The following is a 20,918-nucleotide window of genomic DNA, read 5'->3' as shown; positions in this document are numbered from 1 at the left end:
TGATATGCATGATGCAACAATGAGAACACAAAAGCATTTAACACTCGTACAACTTTACTCTCTCTTCCAAACAACATTGTGTTCATTTAAACGATAATCTTCTCTGTTGACCTCGTAGATTCTTTCAAGACTCGACAACTCGTGTGGTCTCCGGCAGCAAGCGGTCAAAATTGTCCATTCCAAACATATGCGCATTAAACAAAACACTCAAAATTCGTATCATAACATTTCGTGAACATAAGCTGCAATGCCACATAACTCATCTTACCTGCACAATTAATAAACACAACAAGAAATGTTAATAAGTTAATGTCTGGTGTGTCAAATTGGTGCTGAAGAGCTAAAATTTCTAATTATACAAGTTGGTTTGTATGTTTGAACATGTGGTGTGAAATGACCGTATGGAGTTGTAAAATGAATATGACATTGTTGAGATCTCTTCTGAAACTCTGATGGAGACATGTGCGAGATTGAATCTTTTTCTCAGGAGAAATATCAGAGATGAATGGAGACTTGAAAGGAAAATTGAATTGATGTCTTGGAGAAAAAATTCTGATAATAAAGAGATCTCATCAGTTTCTTTCATATGGGTAAATGTTATTTTCGTTCAACATTTTTACCTCTCACAGCATTGTCGATCACAAAGTGTGAGATCCTGGAGTACACCAGTATTACCTGTTACTGGGAAACAAGTGACCATGCAGTTGACAACAGTAGCTACAGACTTCAAGTTAACAAGTAAGACACTTTCTACACTGACAAAAACTAGCATGGTGAAAAAAACACATGTAGTTACTCAGTACCATATTACCTGTATGTATCAGAATCTCATATTATTTTCTGACAGCATCACTGTATTCAGTTTTGCCAAATGTAACAATATTGAAGCATTATTACAACAGTAAATTCTCTTTGCTGACATGTTTCATAGTTTTTAGTGCTGTCATTTGTATAGCTATAGGAGTATTTCTTGTGCAGTTTCAATTTTAAAACAAGACTGATAAATGATGAACATCGGGTTGGTTTCCTGGCCAGTTTTTACAATCAAGCCTTTCAAAAAAACTTTACTGGTGTGCATTTTGAGACAAACCGCGGGGACTTATGTGTTTTAAAATCTAATTGCAAGCTATTTTAATTTCAGACAGCTCTGACATTTGTTTTAGTCTAAGACTAGTCTTAGGCCCTATCACTTGGGAAACAGCCCCCAAGTGAAGACTCAAGTTTAACTCCCATCTAAATTAAGTCTTGTTTTGAAATTGTTCATACTCATAATTTTTCTCTCTTTCTTTAAAGTTTTGCAGAAAATGATATGTTGGTAGCGATATGTGCAAAATACACACGTCAATTGTTTTCTTGATTTGACGGTGGTTAACCCTCTGATCTGATAAACAACAGATCAAAGATGCATCATGGGATAGCAGAACTTAAACAAACAGTCCACCCACAAATACAAATTATAAACGCACTAGTTGATGTTAATTTTCAATGTATTCAACTAATAATTTATTTCATTAATAAAAGTTAAGGATGAGGGCTCTTGAGTTGGTCATCATTATTCAGTCTTATGTGATTCAAAATTTTTATGTGACTCTTTCTTCAGCAGAACACAAAAGAAGATATTTTGAGAAATGTCTCAGGGGTTTGTATCCATATAATGGAAGTGTTGTTTGGTTATTAACATAATTCAGGATCTTCTGTTGTGTTCTGCAGTAGAAAAAAAAACATTACATCATCCATTGCAGTAAAAATTATAACTGAAATTAGTTTGTTGGTGAACCCTTGGTACAACAGCACAGTTTCCTAAAGAACTCAATAGAATAAAGAATTTGTTTTGGGGCTTGTTGAATTTTTTTTCCTGTCAGACACAGATCTGAACATTTATGAGTGCATGTGTGAATGTTCTTGTGCACAGATTTGCGGTGTGTCAAACTGAAGTAAGCTTAATTTCTGAGGATATTTGTGACACCAGAGGGTATCAATGCTCCATTCAACCCATCAATTCAGCGTTTCACTGTTTCTGTGCCGATGTGCTGGTGTCCACCGTCTCTGGATCCATACGCTCACCACCCTTCTGTTTCGATGGTGTGAATCAGGGTAAAACACATACAAGATAAATAATATTTCATATCAATTTATGAATGAATACTTAATTTAAGAAATACATACAGTATATACGTTTTTTATACCTTTGTTATGTTTCATCCATGAGAGTGCTCCTAAGGGATGAATTTTTTTTCTGATGTTGTAATAGTCAAAGTACCGGTTGATACAGGTGTTTAATGTGGTGGTTAATGTGGCGTAGTAAATTCTTGTGGCTTCAAACATTTTTGGGGGGTTCAAGTTTGATCGTGTTTTAGGTCATAAACTTACTGTAAAGTGGCATTCTGGAGGCTTTCAAACAAAAAATATGGAGAAGAAAATCTAAAATCTTGCTTTATTTGAGCTATAAGAGCTATAAAGCCATCATCTTACTGATGGGCCTATGGGGGATATATTTCTGTGTTAATGCATTAAAAAAGAACTGCAGCCAAACTTTCATGTCACAGATAACTGTCCAGATTGGAATTTTTTTTTAAGAAAGGTAGTAGGTGATTTTATCACAGTGGTTTCAAGTAGGATGTTGGCCAAATGTGACATCCAGCTTTGCTCAATATTTAAATATATTATTAAAGATGTAATAAAGAAATGCATCTTCTCTGCTTTTTGCCTTTTCCATTACTCTGTGTGAATATTACAGTGAAACTTCTTCCCCCATCGATAACACATGTCGGACCGTCAGCGGAGCGGTCTGAGTGTTTCCAGGTGGACTGGAAAATGCCTTACCACCTCACTGACAAGGAGAAATCCATCAGAAGGATTCAAGTGGAGTACACCACACATAACCAGGTTCACACACGTCTCCCTCAGGAGTGACAATAAAACTATATCTGATTACACAAAAAATCTCATCAAATGCACTGTTGTCAAGGAAAGCCAATCTGCCAAATGCTTGAATTTAATGTAAATTAAAACAATGTACTGATGCAGAGAACTGTCTGTCATCATGCCACAGACTCGATCACAGACGATGCAAATGCATCCTCCTGAGGACAGACTAGAGCTTTGCGATTTATATCCGGGATCCAGGTACACAGTGAAGCTGAGAGCTCAGGACAGCCGAGCACCCAGTCACTGGAGCTCATGGACATCCAAAGACTTCATGACCGTGGAGAAAGGTGAGGAACCATGAGCATCTTTAGAGGGTTGAAGGCTCAAAGCTCTCACTTTTAATTATGTTTATTACATAAAATATGTTTTAACTGGAAGTTGATCAAAATCAGGTTTTATTGGATGATGCTGATGTATACTGGTGATCACTAAAGATAATCTGGTAAGGCTAGTTTAGGAGAACAGTCTTGCTGGTTAAAGCAGACATAACACATAGGGTTTCTGCAAATCTCACATTAATCCTGAGTACCTATAGAGTAGTATTGCATACTTTGTATCTTCGAATAGTATTTAGTTTGACCACATTTATAAAAGATAGATACAGCTTTACGATTGTTCACGAAAACATGTGTGTGGTGGGAGGCTGAACCAAAGCACGTGTGCAACAATTGTCAACAAAAGCAGACATCAGTTTCCCTCACCGCATGCAGTTCATGTCCGGCATCTTTTAGAGCTGGGACGGCTCAATATACCAGTTTCAAACGATCTCCAAATCCAGTGCTATGTCCACAGTTTATATGACATTCATCACCCAAATACAGTGAACAAAAAATACCTGAACTTTGCGAACGTATGCTCTCTCTATATCCTGAACACAAGTGAAAGTGATGTCTGTGCATGCTCCTTCTCCTGCTGTCCCTGCTCCCGTTTGGCCGTGCTGTGTGCTTTTCCTGGGAGAATTGTCCATTAAGGGACTAAGAAAAGTTGTTACAAAACAGTTTTATATGTTCGAAAAAAACTTTCCGAAACCTATACGATCGCTGGGGGAGTGTATCGAGCACAGAAATACTATGTTATACGCCCAACTCGTTTTTTGACAAGTTGACCATGTTGAGTATTAGAAGACAGCACGTTTATCATTGTAAAGAAGTCAGAATGCATGAAACAACATTGCTAGTTAAGAGGTTTTTTTTGGTTAAGCATTTTGATCGAACCAGTTGTCTGGTGGTTGGAGACAATCACGCAGTATACCAAAACCAAGTAACATACCATAACAGAATTATAACACAGAGCGTCTATTGAGAAAGGCCTTTTCACAGGTGTAATGTAATGTATGGATTGTTATTTTCTTAGCCCCTTCTGCAGCTCCTCGACTGTGGAGACGCATCCAACCTCCAGAAGAGACAAGGAGACATCTTACACTGCACTGGAAGGTTTGTTATTAATCTATACGGCAGATCAAATACACTTCATTTTAAATATACAGTACATATTATCAGGCAGACAGGTAGATAGATGGAAAGATGGACGGACAGATAAATAATTGTGGACCTAAAGTTGACCGTTACATTGAAAGTACTAGAAAGTTTACTTTTATAATCAAAAAACGTGCCAATGTTTTCTTGAATTAGTATTAAATTAGTATGCTACAATTGGCTTGAAAGTATACTTATTACACAGCTCGTTGGCATGCTTGATTCTTATTGGCCAGTCGCAAATTTTGCAGGTTTGTTATTCCTAGATAACAACTGCTCAAAACTAATAACACACGGTAACCCGAATGCAGCATATCATTTGGCAGGTTTTTTGACAAATTAAATTTAAGTATGTCTTTTGATAACATATATGACATTATATGTCAGGGTTCTGCCTCATCATTTCTTATATTTCCTGGTCTTGTGGCAGAACCAGGACGGGATCCCTTGTGTCGTGTAGAGCCAGTGGTTTTTGGGCCTCTTTGTACTCCATACTCGTAAACGTATCGTCTGTGTTTCCCGCCCTTTCGTCTCGTTTTTGCCTGTTAATTAGTTAGGTCCACTATCCGTGTCCTCACCACCCTCATTCATGACATTATATTTACAAATGATTAAACCAAATTGCCTGTTCGTGACATTTGAGTGCCGTTTCTTACCTTAAAACGGAAAGTAAATGGCTTTTCCTTGCGGAAGGTCTGGTTTCGGTAAAAATTTGCTAATAAAATATTTAAAATTCACATTTCGTGTCCAGTTTATTAAGTAGCTGTGTAATAAGTGGGATCATGTACAAGCAGCTGGCTGTTATCCTTACTTAAAACATACTTTTTAAGTTACTTATCATTGTTGATATGCCGTCTGAAACGCACCACAATTCCTTTCCATAAATCTAAAAGAAGACATCAAAGATTTACTTTTGCCCACTTTTTCTTTCATGTCTTGACTAAAAAAACAACTCTTATCGCCTTAATATCGTCTTATTTTAACAGCTCGAAAACAACTCACAAGTTCCTGTCTCACAAACATTGTAGCCCACATCCTGTAACTCTCTCCGTTAAAGCTTTAGACCAACCCAAGTACTTTAAGACACTTATTCAAGCTAGTCTTCAAAAAATTAACCAACTTTGTTTGGACTTGGCTGTGAAAAAATATTATTTTCTTTAAGTTACAATATGCTCTTTATATTAGTTGGAGCCATAAAAATAACTTGTTTCTTGAAATACTGTTCTTTTAAATTCTTGAAAAGATGTAATTATTGATTATTATCGTTGTGTTATGTAGAATGAATGCAGATGTGCAAGGAAAATTTCTCTCTGCTATCATCATTTCCATGCTGTGCATACAAACAGGTTAATATGTAAATTTTGTTGTCGATTTTAAATACATAAATGTATACCTTCCCCAGTATTGTTGCACTGTTGGAAAGGTGGTTTAAGCAAGGGAGGTTTGTATAGTGCAGTCTGTTGCATTCTTCCTGCAGGTTTTACAGGTTTTTAAGAAAAATTAAATAAAGGGCTAAGATAAAGTAATGGTGCCTGTGCCCCAGTAGAGCTTTAGGTCTTGCCATGCCCCTGTTTAGAGCTGAAAGATAAAGTCACAAACTTTCATTACAACAAGGAATAGTTCTCCCAAAAATTAACATTCTGCCATCGTTTACTACATCTTTAGTTTCACCAGAAGACACACCTCAATTTCATGGCCATTTTTTTGTGAATTGGTGGCTAATTTGCATGAATTCATAAGATGGCATTTGCATGTTTTAATACAAGCATCCTGAACCGAAATAATGTGTTTAACATGGGTTGTATCATGAATACTGTACAGCAACAATCAGAGATGGCATAATGAGAATAAATCACTCACATGTTAATTATTACCTGTGGTTTCATTTCAACGTAATAAGCCATTTTTCTAAGCCGTTAACAATCTCCAAATGGATTGTGTCTGTGATTGAGTAATGTGTTTTGGTGTGTGGGGTAATATTGCTTATATATTGCTTTGCTCAGGGAGTATTTGGAAAGATACAGAACAACACGAAGTGAGCAGGGCAGCACACATCGAGTGTGTGTTCTGAGCTAAATAAAGAAAATGTGTGTAATAACTTCACAAAGAAAATGTGTTTACAGTTTTTCTCAATTGCTTTGGCTCAATTCTCAAATGAAAATTGTATTTTCCGAAACAATAAGATCAGATCTCTGAACAATTAGCTTATTGTTCACATCAGATTGGAATTTCTTATTGATTTGAGCAAATTGCAAATGCTTTGGCACATGTGTGCAAACATTAAGTACAATCGTCTACAGTTTGCACAACAAATAATTTCATATGGCTTGTTGATCAAAACTGATGAGTCATTTCTCGCTTAAACTGTCAAACTTTTCACAACTTCTCAATAATTTTTCATCGTGTACGCCATCACATTCAAAACAATCCATTCACTTATCAAAAACTGCTATACACACATGTAAATTACATAAATATCTGACATTGATATTGTTTGTAATGTCTGCTACAATGGCAAATTATGTTGTTGTCTGGGATAATGTCAGCTTCCACCGAACCAACATTGTTAGGGAGTTGTTTGCTACACATGAAAGGATAACAGTGGAGTTCCTTCCACCATACTCTCCATTCCTAAACCCAATAGAAGAGTTTTTTTCTGCTTGGAGGTTGAAAGTATATGATCATAGACCACAAGATCAGATGTGTCTGTTGGATGCCATGAATGCTGCATGTGAGGACATCACAGCTGATCATTGCAGGGGATGGGTGCGGCATTCAAGGAGATTTTTTCCCCGGTACATGACAATGGAAAACGTCTTGGTTACGTATGTAACCTCAGTTCCCTGATGGAGGGAACGAGACGTTGTGTCGAGAACGACAGATGGGGTTCGCCCTTGAGAACCAATCAACTCTGACTACTATAGAAAAGGCCAATGAAATTTGGCGAATGAAATTTGCATGCCGGGCTCCGCCCCCGGATATCCGGTATAAAAGGAAGCCGGCGTGCAGCATTCATTTACCTCTTGTTCTGAAGAGCCTGAGATCCTCTCACGACTGCAGCAGAATACGATACGTGTTTGTGGCATAAGGGACACAACGTCTCGTTCCCTCCATCAGGGAACTGAGGTTACATACGTAACCAAGACGTTCCCTTTCTGTCGGTCTCTCGACGTTGTGTCGAGAACGACAGATGGGGTTATCTATGGAAAACGCCACAAACGCTGTATCGCGTCACAATCTCAGCGAAGCGACGGTAACAAGCCTGGGCGTGTCAGCTCGACGCTTTCGTGAAACTTGTAACCTTCCAGTGTGGTGGTCGGGGGGTTCCAGAGCTTTCTGGGAGAAAGATGGGTACAGCCCTGACCGGTAACCTTTCACGGACGGGGCCTTAGCTCTCTACAGGCGAGAGGCTCGGGTTTACACCGGGAAAAGTGCAACTCTTAATCAGAGAAGCGCTGCAGAGGCCACCTCCTACCCGTGGGGAGGAATATGGTGGAGATATGATATGGTCTCGTCCTTGGAGGAGAACGCATGGAACGGGCGGACTGGGTAGTACCGCGAGGTGGAGGTCCACCTGGGGAAGCTCATGGGTTACCATGTGTGGGAACCATTGTCATGAGGGTATAACAGACGGAACAGCCCACGGTGGGGGTGTTACTGCGTCCGATAGCACAGGTCCGGTTAGAACTATCTGTGATAGGTCATAAGGTTTCCCGGCCTAAGGGGGAAGGCTGCTCTGCCCAGCCAACCCCCAGGAGGTGCTTGCTTAGTGATGGATGGAATGCCTGTTCTTAACCAGAGTCTGGGTAAGAAGGAAGGTTGGTGAGGTACCAATTTTCTTAGCCATGTGTTTGGGTAAGAAGAAAAGGGTAGATAGCACACTGACCCAACCTCTTGGAGGGTGGGAAGGTGCTTTCGCAGGCATACGCTCCCCCGGATGCCAGTCCTACATGTCGCCACGCAGGACGTGGGCTGACACCGGGTTTACGCGAAGGTTGTTAACCCTTGCGAAGGTGTTTGGGCGTAGCCCAACCCGTAGCTCTACAGATGTCTGCTAGAGAGGTGCTTCTGCCAGTGCCCAGGAGGTGGCTAAACTCCGGTGGAGTGAGCCCTCACTGCCAATGGGCATGGGAGATTCTGAGATCGAAATGCCGTCGTAACGCCATTCACGACCCAGTGCGCCAGACTCTGCTTGGAGACAGCCTTCCCCTTCTGCTGTCCTCCAACACAAACTAGGAGCTGGTCAGAGCTACTGAAGCTCTGCGTGCGGTCCAGGACACAACACGGATGGGGTTGGGTCTTCCTCCCCAGTGGGGAGCGCCTGCAAGTCCACCACTTGGTCCCCGAAGGGAGAAGTGGGAACTTTGGGCACGTATCCGGGCCTGGGTCTCAAGATAACGTGAGAATTACCAGGGCCGAATTTAAGGCAATCCGGGGACACAGAGAATGCTTGGAGGTCCCCTACCCTCTTGACGGAAGCGAGCACCAACAGGAGGGCTGTCTTACTCAGGTGAGGAAGATCGGAACCTCTGAGGGGCTCTCAAGAGGGTATGGAGCGGAGATGAGGCGGATTCCGCCCTCTCGCGCCCGTTAGGAACCTGGTGATCAGGTCGAGTTGCCCTAGAAACTTTCCATCAACTGAGTCGTGATGAGTGGCGATAGCAACTACATACACTTCAGTTTGGAGGGGAGATGTTAGTCTCCAGTCTCGTGAGAAGGGGAACACAATCCTGATCAAGCACCTCAGTGGGTCTTTTCTCGTTGAGAGAGAGAAACACCAGGACGAGAAGAGGCGCCGTCTAGAGGCGTGTGACCGCCTAGTAGATGGGGCCCTAGCCTGGGTGATGGTCTCAGCCATAGAGGGGGAGTAGCCATCTCAGGATTTTCTTGTCCTGTCTAGAGACCAGACATGGAGTTCCAGAGGTCTGATCTGGGATGCCAGAACGTGTCCTTCCCCTGAGAGAGCAGGTCCTCTCTCAGGGGAATGGTTCAGGGGGAGTCGCTGTTCAGAGCATCAACTCTGAAGCCAAGTGCGGTTAGACAAGTGTGGTGTAACCAATACACTTGGTGCTCCTCTTCCCTGACCTTGCACAGTGTTTGTGCAAGGAGGCTCCTGGGGGGGAAGGTGTGCTTCCGCCCGTCCCGTGGTCAGCTGTGCGCCAGGGCATCCGTGCCGAGGGGGGCCTCGGTCAGGGAGTACCAAAGCAGACAATGGGTGGTGTCATGGGAGGCAAAGAGGTCTATCTGTGCCTGTCCGAACAACACCCAAAATGAGCTGGACCGGGGGTGGAGTCGCCACTCTCCGCAAGGCGTATACTGACGAGAGAGCGTGTCGGCTGTCTGGTTCAGTCTGCCTGGGATGTGTGTGGCCCGCAGGGAGCGGATCACCTGCTAACTCCACAGGAGGAGGCGTCGGGCAAGTTGTGTTAGTTACCGTGAGCGTACACCACTCTAGGCAATTGCACAGCGCAGACGGGGGCCCGTCCAGCGCCCCGCGTCTGCGTGCCCGTTGCACACTGCACCCCACCCCTGCAGCGAGGCGTCCGTCGTCACCACGACGTGCCTCGTAACCTGCCCGAGGGGAACCCCCGCCCGGAGGAAGGTCATGGAAGACCAAGGGGTTAGGGTGCATCGGCAGCAGGGCCTCATCACCATGCGCCTGCTGCCGGTGTGCCACGCTGTCCTCGGAACTTGACTCTGTGGCCAGTGTTGAAGCGGTCTCATGTGCATCAGCCCGAGGGGTATTACCCCCGCGGAGGATGCCATGTGTCCCAGGAGCCTCCAGTTCCAACACTGACTGGGCACGTGCTGCGGACAGCTGTGCCGTCATGGTGACAGAGTTTGGTTCCATACCGAGAAAGAGGATGCTCTGCACTGGGGAGAGTTTGCTCTTTTCTCGGTTGACCTGAAATCCCAATCGATCTAGATGCCGGAGCACCAGGTCCCTCTGTGTACAGAACAGATCTCACGTGTGTTTGCCAGTCGTCGAGATAGTTCAGGGACAGACCGAAAGGGAGGACTCTGTACTGATATGCCCACCCCTCGAACTCGAACCATGGGAACGGGGCAGTGTCGAGGGGATCGAGACATTAGAGTAAGCGTCCTTCAGGTCGATTGCCACAAACCAATCCTGACACCTGATAGATGTCAGGATGCGCCTCTGCGTGAGCATCTGAACGGCAACTCGTGAAGGTGCTTGTTCAGGGTACGCAGACCTATGGCAACCCACCGTCTTTCTTGGGAATTATGAAGTGCAGGTTGTGACCCACTGAACGTCTTGATTTTGGACGAACTCGATGCCTGTTTTGCCAGAAGTCTCTGGGAAACTGGATCGAGTAACCAAGACGGACCACCCGCATTAGCCAGCGAGACAGTGTGGGCAGCTCTTGAGCTCCCAGGGACTGTACAGGGTGACCAAGGGGGCAGTCTGCTTCATCATTTCCACGGGGGGTGGTTCGTCGGCTGGCGGAGCTAACCATCTGTCGCGGGGGGTCCCCGGAGGGAAGGATGGCTCCGACTTTTTACCTGCCTGGCGGGACAATGGCACGCACTGTCGGTTTGAGAGTGGTGACAACTGTCGTATGTGTACGACCTCATGCCTCGCCAGGGCGTGAGGTCGGTTCGCCGAGCACAGTCCAGTGGAGTGTGGGATCGGCTGCAAGTACACCCGGGGAGACCGAAAAACTCTGTGAGTAAGTGGGCGCCAGGCCCTGAAAAGGGCCCGGCTTTGGTGACGAGGCAGGAGTCGTCACGTACCGACCGATCAGAGCCGTGGCTGTGATGGTTCGGGCCCGATGTTGTTCTCCCTGGAGTCTTCCCGTCAGTGTCCCTTCTCGTGAGAAGTTTGCTGACGGGGTGGAGGTTTCCCCCTCGACCTCTGCTTCCGGGGTGCCGCCTGTGGGGGCACAGGAACCGGAATCGATGTCGAAGGGGTCCTGGGTTGCAGGGAAGCAGACGTCACGCGGGATCTCGGAGGCCTTCAGGCGGCCGAGTCGCGGTGAGAAAAATGTGGTTAATTGCCACTGTCTGCTTCACCGTCAAAAACTGCTGAGCGCAGTCCTCGACGGTCTTTACCAACAACCCACCCTGCGAGATGAGTGCATCAAGAAAGCGGACTTCCTTGGTGTAGTAGAGTAGGCGTGGCGAGACCGTGGTTCGAGTCCGGTGAGTAATTGTGAATTAGCGCCAGCTGTGCGCACACCGGGCTCGAATCACGTAGGAGATGGGAGCATATAAAAGGAACGAGCGACCGGACCGTCGAAGAGAGAGGACCAGGCCCGAACTTGTTTTACGTTTGTATTTATATGCTCCCATCTCCTACGTGATTCGAGCCCGGTGTGCGCACAGCTGGCGCTAATTCACAATTACTCACCGGACTCGAACCACGGTCTCGCCACGCCTACTCTACTACACTTGGTATCACTCTTCTGCACAAGGTATAGCCGGGGATGTCTCTCCTGGACCACTACCGTGGACATCGTCCGACCCAGGGCCCGTGCCGCCGCCTTAGTCACCCGTAGAGCGCTGTCAGCGGCGGCACGGAGATCCTGCATTATACCCAGGTCGGCCTTACCCTCGCGGGGCTCTCTCAATGCCTTGGCCTGGCCATGGCGAAGAGAGAGGAGGCAGCCTGGTCCGCGGCATCGCAAGCCCTCGACACCAGTGATGCCGAAGTCTTACATGCTTTGGACCGTAGGCGTGGCGATTCCCCCCAGGTGGTAGCCGTCCGCGGCACAGGTGCACCGCGGGCGGACGTTCCACTCGGGGGATCTCGACGCAGTCCTTGGCTGCCCCACCATCGAGGGAAGTAAGGGAGGTGTAGCTGGTTTTCACTGGAGCGGTCCGAGAGTGGAGCGCTCCAAGTTTTACACAGCTCCTCATGCACCTCCGGAACCCCGGGTTAGCATGAATGACATTTCTGCTTCCTCCTAACTCGACCGCTGGGGGTGGAGCTCGGATTCGTCAGAGTCGGATGTCAGTCTCCCTCCGATGCTGCGAGCGACATCTCATCTACGTCACACAACGTTCCCGATGTGTGTGCGTGAGAATCCGGACGGTATGCCACCGCCGTTTGGGGAACGTTCAGAAGAGCGAATCGGGGTGCGATCGGCCCGTGAGCACTTAGCTGGCGGGTTTACGTTCGCAGAGTTCCCCATATCACTAACGCTGCTAACGTGGGTGGTCATCGGGGCTGTAGCCACAGATGTCACCGCCCGGGTAGCAGACGAAATGGTGGCTGGTTCCCGTAGGAAGACAGCCACCCGTGACCGCAACTTCTGAATGACAATCTGCCCGCAGTGCGCGCAGATGTGTCAACGAACGCTGCTTCAGTGTGCTGGACGCCCACACACCTAATGCAGCGATCGTGTCAGTCCCCTGCCGCACCCAAGAGAACAGCGGGACATGTCGTTCTCGATGTGTGTGCGTGAGAATCCGGACGGTATGCCACCGCCGGTTGGGGAATGTTCAGAAAAGCGATTCGAGGTGCGATCGGCCCGTGAGCACTTAGCTGGCGGGTTTACGTTCGCAGAGTTCCCCATATCACTAACGCTGCTAACGTGGGTGGTCATCAGGGCCGTAGCCACAGATGTCACAGCCCTGGTAGCAGACGAGTCTGGGCAGATGTGTCAACGAACACTGCTTCAGTGTGCTGGACGCCCACACACCTAATGCAGCGATCGTATCCATTCCTTTCCGCACCAAAGAGAACAGCCTCGCTGGAGAATGCTCAGTCAGTCCTGAAAAGGACTTTTAGATAAATCACACACCCTCGGAACTGCCGAGACGCCCAGGGGAAGGTCGCTGCAGGTAGGGACGATCCGCTGCTACACGTCGTAGATCCGGCAGTAGAAGAAGACAAAGAATTCATTGAATTCGTTCAGTTCGTAGTCATGAGCGAAGGCTCTGAAGAACAAAAGGTAAATGAATGCTGCACGCCGGCTTCCTTTTATACCGGATATCCGGGGGCGGAGCCCGGCATGCAAATTTCATTCGCCAAATTTCATTGGCCTTTTCTATAGTAGTCAGAGTTGATTGGTTCTCAAGGGCGAACCCCATCTGTCGTTCTCGACACAACGTCGAGAGACCGACAGAAAGGGAACATACGATGTGATGTTGATGAAAATCTTTGGCCTGACCAACAATAGTGACAGGATGTCCGACAAGAATAATTAGTTTTTCATGGAGGTTATTTTGTAGTTATTTACTATTGTATTTTTGTTGTAACATACCGTAAGAAATATGAAATGTACAGCAATTGGACAAGCAAGATTTCAGTTTACATGTAATACACTTACAAACATAAATGTACTGAATAAATCGAAATGTTCATTTACTTTTTTTTCTATGTACTATTGACTCTTCTCAATTTTTTTTATGAAACCTTTATTTCCATGGGTGACTGTCATGATGGAAAAACAACTAAACATTTTGACCAGTGTGGCTCACACGATGACAAAAGTACTTTATATTTTGGTGGCCTTGGCCAAATTACTGACAAGATAACTAGGTTTTGAAGCATGAATTAAATGTTTTGGGTGAGTAACTTCATTTTGCAGAAATGCAATAAAGTTCTAAAGTTCCAGCAAGCAGTTGTGACATTTGCACTCACAGTTTAGAGAATGTTAAGACTGTTGCGAAAATTGTGCCAAAGCAATTGAGAAAAACTGTAATAACTTCACAAGTTTAATAACGATCCTAATTTCACACTGAATAGAACTGAATTACAAGTTATGCCATTTAAAAGAAAACTCATGAATAAAATGTTTCTCTAAGAATAAATATCCTAGACCTCATTCAATTTAATGGAAGCCGATGGAGATCTTAAGTCTTTATTCTTGAAAAGTCTTTTTTTATCATCCCACTTCTTCAGAAAAGATTCAATTTACAAAAGTCTGTTGTAACAAGTTCAAGGAATGGGAGAGGATACGGGAACTGGCGAACATTTAATAACTAATGTTTAATAAAATAAACAACCAAACGAAAGTCGCTTAAAAGATGCTTCTCAGCGATGCCGTAGAAGAACCCTTTTTACTTCCACAAAGAACCATCATTAAAAGGTTCTTTAAAGAACCATTTCTTTCTTACTTTAGTATAATCTGAAGAACCTTTTTCACCAGAATGAACGTTTTAGAAAGGTTCTTCTGACCTTAAAGGTTCTATATGGAACCAAAAGATTCTTCTATGGCATCGAAGAACCTGTGGAAGCTCCTTTTTTTTAAGAATGTACTCTGAAGTAGTCATTTTAAGTCACATTTTTAGCCTTGGTTGAAACATAATCGATCATTTCTGACCTGCTGTGCATGTTTTATGTTTCGTTTAGCCTCTCTTGTGGCCTAAAGCGAATGGTGTGGTTCTCAGTTATACAGCGTGGTGCCACAGTGATGTGGATTCATCTCAGTGGACGTGCGGGACTCTGGATGCCTCCACAACCTCCTGTGACCTCACTGTGTCTGATGATGCGTGCACCTGCAGTCTGACAGCGACTAACTCAGTGGGGACGTCACCTGTGTCTTACATCAACATACCTGGACATACCGATGCAAGTGAATCCAGTCTGACACGCCAGAGTAGTTTCAAAGGTTCAAAGGCCATTACAGAATGTTTTTATGACATTCATGGTTTTTAAAAGATTCTCAAAAATGTCCTTTCTGTTCTATTTTTGTGGTTTACTTTATTCTTTTGTCCTGTGTGTGAAAGTATTCCGGAACCTCTGCAAAAATATTTTGGACATATTATACAGAACATATTGTACAGAAACACGGCAGAAGACCTTGTGATCACTAACCCCAATTTTATCTCTCATTTCCTGTCTAAGAGCTCCCTCCTCCTGAGAGTATCAGCGTTATATCATTGGATGACACCAGACTAAGGCTGGAATGGACAATCGCACCTAACCAATCAGAGAGCGGCTTTGTGGTGCAGTGGATTTCTATACTTGACAATGGAACAACCCATATGCACTGGCAACATCTGAATGAAACGTCTAGAAGATTTATTATTACTGGTCTGAATTTTTTTTTTCTTTTTTCTTCTAACAAAGTACAGTTTTTTTCTGCAGGCATTCTTTTTTTACATTTAATATTTTTTTATATTGCATTATTGTTTATGGTCTCAGTGCAGCTTCACAAAGAATACAACTGGAAAATACTTTAAAACTACACGTTTTTTACATATCAGATGTCATAAAAGGTGCTATACTGAAACATTTTCATTTTCTTAGTGCTTCGGTGATAAACGTTGACTATAGTTTGTGATATTTAAGTGTTTGTGTTTTAGGTCTTCTGCCAGAGATCCCTTATAATGTGTCAGTCATGAGGGTGTATGGGGCAAATGCAGGAATTGACATGTCTGTCACTGCTTTCACAAGAGAAGGAGGTCAGTCATTGCGAGTGTGAAGTGGTTCGAGACCCTATATATTAACACACACATATAATATACTGTGTATATATATATATATATATATATATATATATATATACAGTATATTTAGATATTTAGATAGATAGATAGATAGATAGATAGATAGATAGATAGATAGATAGATAGATAGATAGATAGATAGATAGATAGATAGATAGATAGATAGATAGATAGATAGATAGATAGATAGATAGATAGATAGATAGATAGATAGATAGATTTCACCATTTCATTCAAGTAAACAATTTGAAGTGGGGGGAATGTCACATAGTTATTTTTTGTGCCATAGCCAAACATCCATTTGAAGGATCAGGAGAAAGTCTTTTTGGGGGATTGGCTTTGGTTGACTCTCAAACCTCATCAGACTGAAAAGAAAACACTCAGAGCTGTTATTCTTATTAAGGCTGAGGAGTGTATTAAATACAAGGAGGCCAATAATTGTGGCCAACCTGCATGGAAGAAAAACATTTTTTCTTTCAATTAATTTTGTAGATTTAAAAATAAGACGAAAACGAGGAACAATGCAGATTTATCTTTAAAGCATTCTTTGCTCATATTTACTAAGGGTGCCAATAATAGTGGTGTGCACTGTATGTATATATATATATATATATATATATATATATAACGGTGGAAAAAAATAAGAGACCATTCCAAATATCCATTTGAAATCAGCATTTCTGGATGTATTGTGGCCATTCCAGTCCAATATCTGATATGTCTACAAAATCAAACCTCAAGACTGAAAAAGACTGACAACATGACAAGCAAGACACATGTGAAAAATCCAGGTTATTAAATAAAAAAATATGTTTGGACTTTTCCTAATACATGTCGAAATATGATGGTTGTGCTTAAAACTGAATCTGAACTTGTTTGCTTTGCAGTATCTGAGGTTTGAAAAACAGAGCGTCTTTTCTGTTATTTTCACTTGTTTGTCCAGTTTTCATTTCTTGCAAATAACTGCAAATAGAAATTTGGTAAAAAGTATACTGAGTGGTTCAAAGAATGAAACAAAAATGATCAGTTTACCTTAAAACCTATATTACCTTATACCTATAAATAGTCAATTTTAAAATCAGAAAACGGTCTGTGAAATGGTATCCTAAGCAATTTGGTATACGACCAATTATTATGTAGTTATGTCATGTAATAATTGTAATATAATGTATTTTATTATTCGTTGACATCAATTGTTGCTGTGTTGTAGCGCCCTCTTTTGGCCCAAAGCTGCAAGTGCTGCAGACTGGTGGAAGGAGCATTCATCTGCGATGGGATCCTGTTCCCATAGAGAAACTACATGGATTTATCAAATTCTACTCCATTCTGTACAGTATTAATGGAAAAGACAAAAGTAAGAATAATATACTCTTCGAAATGTATAACTTACATAATGTCAAAAGGGTTGTATTTTACAGTACGTGTACCATGATGTTATAAAAGAAAACAGAAACAAATTACAGTGTAAACACATGAAGAGAGTGGCGGTGTGGATTTTTACAAGAAAAATCTAAAATTGTTGTCATAAAATTGACGAGAAAGGTAAAAAATAATCTCTTCTGAATCTCTGATATAATTGGGAGACTTCTGATTTCATTTATTCTCATTGATATCTAGGAGGAATATTTAAAGGGGTGAAATGACATGGCTCAAACGAATATTACGTTTGTTTTAGATGTAATGCAATGTCTGTACACAATTTAGGTTTCCAAAACGCTGTATTTGCCACACACAGTGTTTGTATCTCCAAATTGCCCCGCCTTTCTGAAACAAGCTGATTTTTTACAAAGCTTACGCTCTGAAAAGCGAGGTGTGTTATGATTGGCCAGTTAACCAGTGTGTAGTGATTGGTTGAATTCTGCAAGCGTGAGACGGAAATGTAACGCCTCTTACCATATTTGGAACATCAGGTTCAAAGCACAAGACAGGTACGCTCCCCTTACCTGCGTATACATTTGGCCGGTCTAGGTCAAATCATACCATGAACTGATGTAGATTCGGCGGGGTATGGTTACGAGAGGTTTTTCAGGCAGGTCTAGGTGAGCATTCGCTTTTAGATAGAATGCATCTTTTGTTCTGACCCTTTAATTATTGCAATTTTATGTGTATGGCCAATTTATAACACATCACACAGAAAAACACGTGTTCGTGCCATTTGATCCCTTTATGATTTTATAGAGATCTCATCAATGATTTTTCTTTCTTACGGGTATCATTTTATTCATGTAGCATTTCTATGTTTGTATTTTAAGGAGAACAGGTTAATAGCGCGGTTGATCAGATCTCTCTGAGAGGATTAATGGAAGGAACCTACAACATCTGTGTGATGGCTCATACTGTAGCAGGGGGCGCCGCTGGGCCGTGGGTGATGGTGGCTGTTGGTGAGAATGATATCACTGCCTCTGAGTGTTTCATATGTGTACCAAGTATTCGAATTGAGGGGGGGATGGGGGCCCCGGGACCCCCTCTAAGGCATTAGGGACCCCATATTAGAGGTAAAAAATATACCTAGGGCTGGGGGTCCTTAAGATTATTTAAAAAAAATAGTAGTTACAAATCTAAATTTAGTGCAGCCAATATACTTAAAATATTTTGAATTAATTATTTACAAAATGAAGTCTGTTACATATATAGTGTTATCTAGTGTTTGTGTGCGTTCACAGGGTATGATGATATACAGGTCATCCCTATGCTGTTGTGTGCACTGCTTCTCATTTTTATCTTTCTCATAATTCCTGTATGTATGTGGGTGAGGTAAGTAAAACTCACTTTGAGCAATATTACGGTAATGATGGTACTCTTTACCAGCTTAATGAAAAGTTTAATTATTATTATTTTTTATTAGGATCAAACAGTGTCTTTGTCCGATAGTCCCGGACCCTTCTAACAGCAGCCTGTTTGTCTGGTCTAAACCAAGTCAGGTAAGAAAATATCAAAAATAGATGAATTCAGATGTTAAGGGATAATTTAGCCAAAAATAAAACTTCTGCCATCCTTTATTCACCTCCATGTTGTTCAAAACCTAAATACGACTCTTGAAACACAAAAGAGGATATTTTGAGAAATGTCTGAGTGGTTTTGTGTCCATACAGTGGAAGTCAATGGTAGCCAATGTTGTTTGGTTACCAACGTTCTTCAGAATATTTTCTTTCGTGTTCCACGGGGAAAAAAGTTGTGCAGGTTCGGAATGACATGAGTATTTGAAAATAGCTTTAAGAAGAGATGATTTTTGTTGGGTCCTACCTTCGACCTTCTACTTTAGAGAAAAACTTCACTAGAAAAAAATATTTTCTTTCTGCTTCCTACAGCACAAGCGAACACCCTCTTCCACCATGAGCTCCTTCTTCTCTACCGGTCAGACCTCATGTAACCATAGTTACGATGAGAAAGACAACAGCCCAGTTCAAGTTCTGAGCTTCTATCCTGTTCAGCAAATACTTGATGACACCGACGCCAAAGCCAACACTTACAACTGCACGTCAGCTGAAACACACTTGAACCCAAAACTGAGAACCGATGAACCAATTCATTTCCTAGCAGATTTAACTAACAAGAGCTTCACCAAAACAAAAAAAATCATGTCTGCTGGACATCAAGAAGACCATCTGTCACTGACGGATCCATTCATTGATACGATGCCCAGCTACCAAAGCGATCCGACGGCACAAGAAGATTTATGCGACTACATCCACTTGTCACAGAGCTACATGTCTGTTGTGATGGTAGATGCGTACAGGACACTGAATGCTGATGAGTGTTCACATGTTCTGCATGGTTTACCGGAAGACCACGGCATCTGAACGAACGTCATTCTGTATGGAGGATGCTTAAATGTGCCAATGCAAAACAAATTAAAGAACTTAATATGATATTGTACATGACTGTGATCTTAACAACAAACTCATTCTTAGGAATCGTTTGTGAAATAAAACACTGGATGTGTTATGATTCACGGGCTTGAGCAGAAAGGGAAATACTTAAAACTTAATGAAACTGCGGGTGGTTAAAATATTGTACAGTGATGGAAAAATCTTAGTGACATTGCTGGGACATCATTTGACCACCATAGTAGGAAAGATTAAAAGGGTAGTCAGAGGTGCCACAGAACTTTGTGCTTTCCTGAAATATCTCAATTTGTGTTGAACAGAACAAAAAAGATAATAAGACAATAATCTTTCCTACTATGGTAGTCAACGCTCTCCCAGAAACCTGCTAACATCCATCCATCCAAATATCTTTATTTGTGTTCGTCAGAACAACAAAAATACTGGTTCGGAAAAACTTGAGGTGGATTAATGATCAAAGGATTTTCATTTTAAGGTGGATTATTACTTTAATGTATGAAATGACATATTATTTGTGAAAGTAGGGTTGTGACACAATCGCTAATATTGTAGAGTAGCGGCATCACTCACTGTGGCGATTTTGTGTCATTACACACACTTTAATCATTTTAATCACTGAATTTGCACTGAATGCATTTGTATGTTTTTATATTAGTGGTTTTGATGTTATTCAAAAGGAAAAGTAGCTTTCATTTTGTACTATTTGCTGGTTACTGTGATTTTTTTTATTTCACATTTATTATATTAAAAAAAGTGCAGCCTCATATGCAATCTATGTTTGTGGCATAATGTTTGTGAAATAACATCTGTTATTCACAAGCTTGAAAATTGCTCGGCTGTTTATTGTGTATTGAATGTTTTAGTTATGCTGGCATATGCCAAATACGAATGTAATATGTTTAGCTCCATTCCACACATTTCACCATGTTAAAATTCGCTATGAATTCTGCACATTTTTCCCAAACACGAAAAATGTGATTAAAATGTCAACAGTGTTTGGGCCTGACTGTCTTTGTTCTGTCTGGGACACATTTATTTGAGTTTCTCTGACATTTTTGGTTTATCCCAGCTAAAGGACATAAAACCAAGGTTAATGTTAACCGGAGACAACATTGATTGTAATTCATGATTTGTGTACAGATCTACAAAATCAGTCTGATGACTAAATCAGTCTGTCACAACAACACACCCACTCTTTCCAAAACCCCGCCCACCAATTGCATATTGTCCAACCTATTGTTAGCAAAAC

The 20,918-nt window shown here is 42.4% G+C and overlaps 1 protein-coding gene across 1 annotated transcript in view; it reads left to right on the top strand.

Annotated features, from left to right (window-relative positions):
- The window catches only part of LOC130417369 (interleukin-6 receptor subunit beta), a 35,289-nt gene extending 14,625 nt beyond the window's left edge, over positions 1-20,664 (top strand). The window contains exons 3-15 of the mRNA XM_056742907.1: positions 630-738; positions 1,913-2,094; positions 2,738-2,886; positions 3,053-3,215; positions 4,282-4,361; positions 14,725-14,983; positions 15,220-15,408; positions 15,681-15,779; positions 17,035-17,178; positions 18,077-18,205; positions 18,488-18,578; positions 18,670-18,745; positions 19,133-20,664. Coding sequence (XP_056598885.1) covers positions 630-738; positions 1,913-2,094; positions 2,738-2,886; positions 3,053-3,215; positions 4,282-4,361; positions 14,725-14,983; positions 15,220-15,408; positions 15,681-15,779; positions 17,035-17,178; positions 18,077-18,205; positions 18,488-18,578; positions 18,670-18,745; positions 19,133-19,624 — 2,162 coding nt within the window. The 3' untranslated portion in view covers positions 19,625-20,664. The remainder of the gene's footprint in view (positions 1-629; positions 739-1,912; positions 2,095-2,737; positions 2,887-3,052; positions 3,216-4,281; positions 4,362-14,724; positions 14,984-15,219; positions 15,409-15,680; positions 15,780-17,034; positions 17,179-18,076; positions 18,206-18,487; positions 18,579-18,669; positions 18,746-19,132) is intronic.
- Positions 20,665-20,918: the final 254 nt, after the last annotated feature.

Source organism: Triplophysa dalaica, chromosome 3 (genome assembly GCF_015846415.1).
Source record: "Triplophysa dalaica isolate WHDGS20190420 chromosome 3, ASM1584641v1, whole genome shotgun sequence".
NCBI lineage: Eukaryota > Metazoa > Chordata > Actinopteri > Cypriniformes > Nemacheilidae > Triplophysa > Triplophysa dalaica.
The sequence above is the reverse complement of the archived record's forward strand: the minus strand, read 5'-3'. Positions and strand labels throughout refer to the sequence as shown.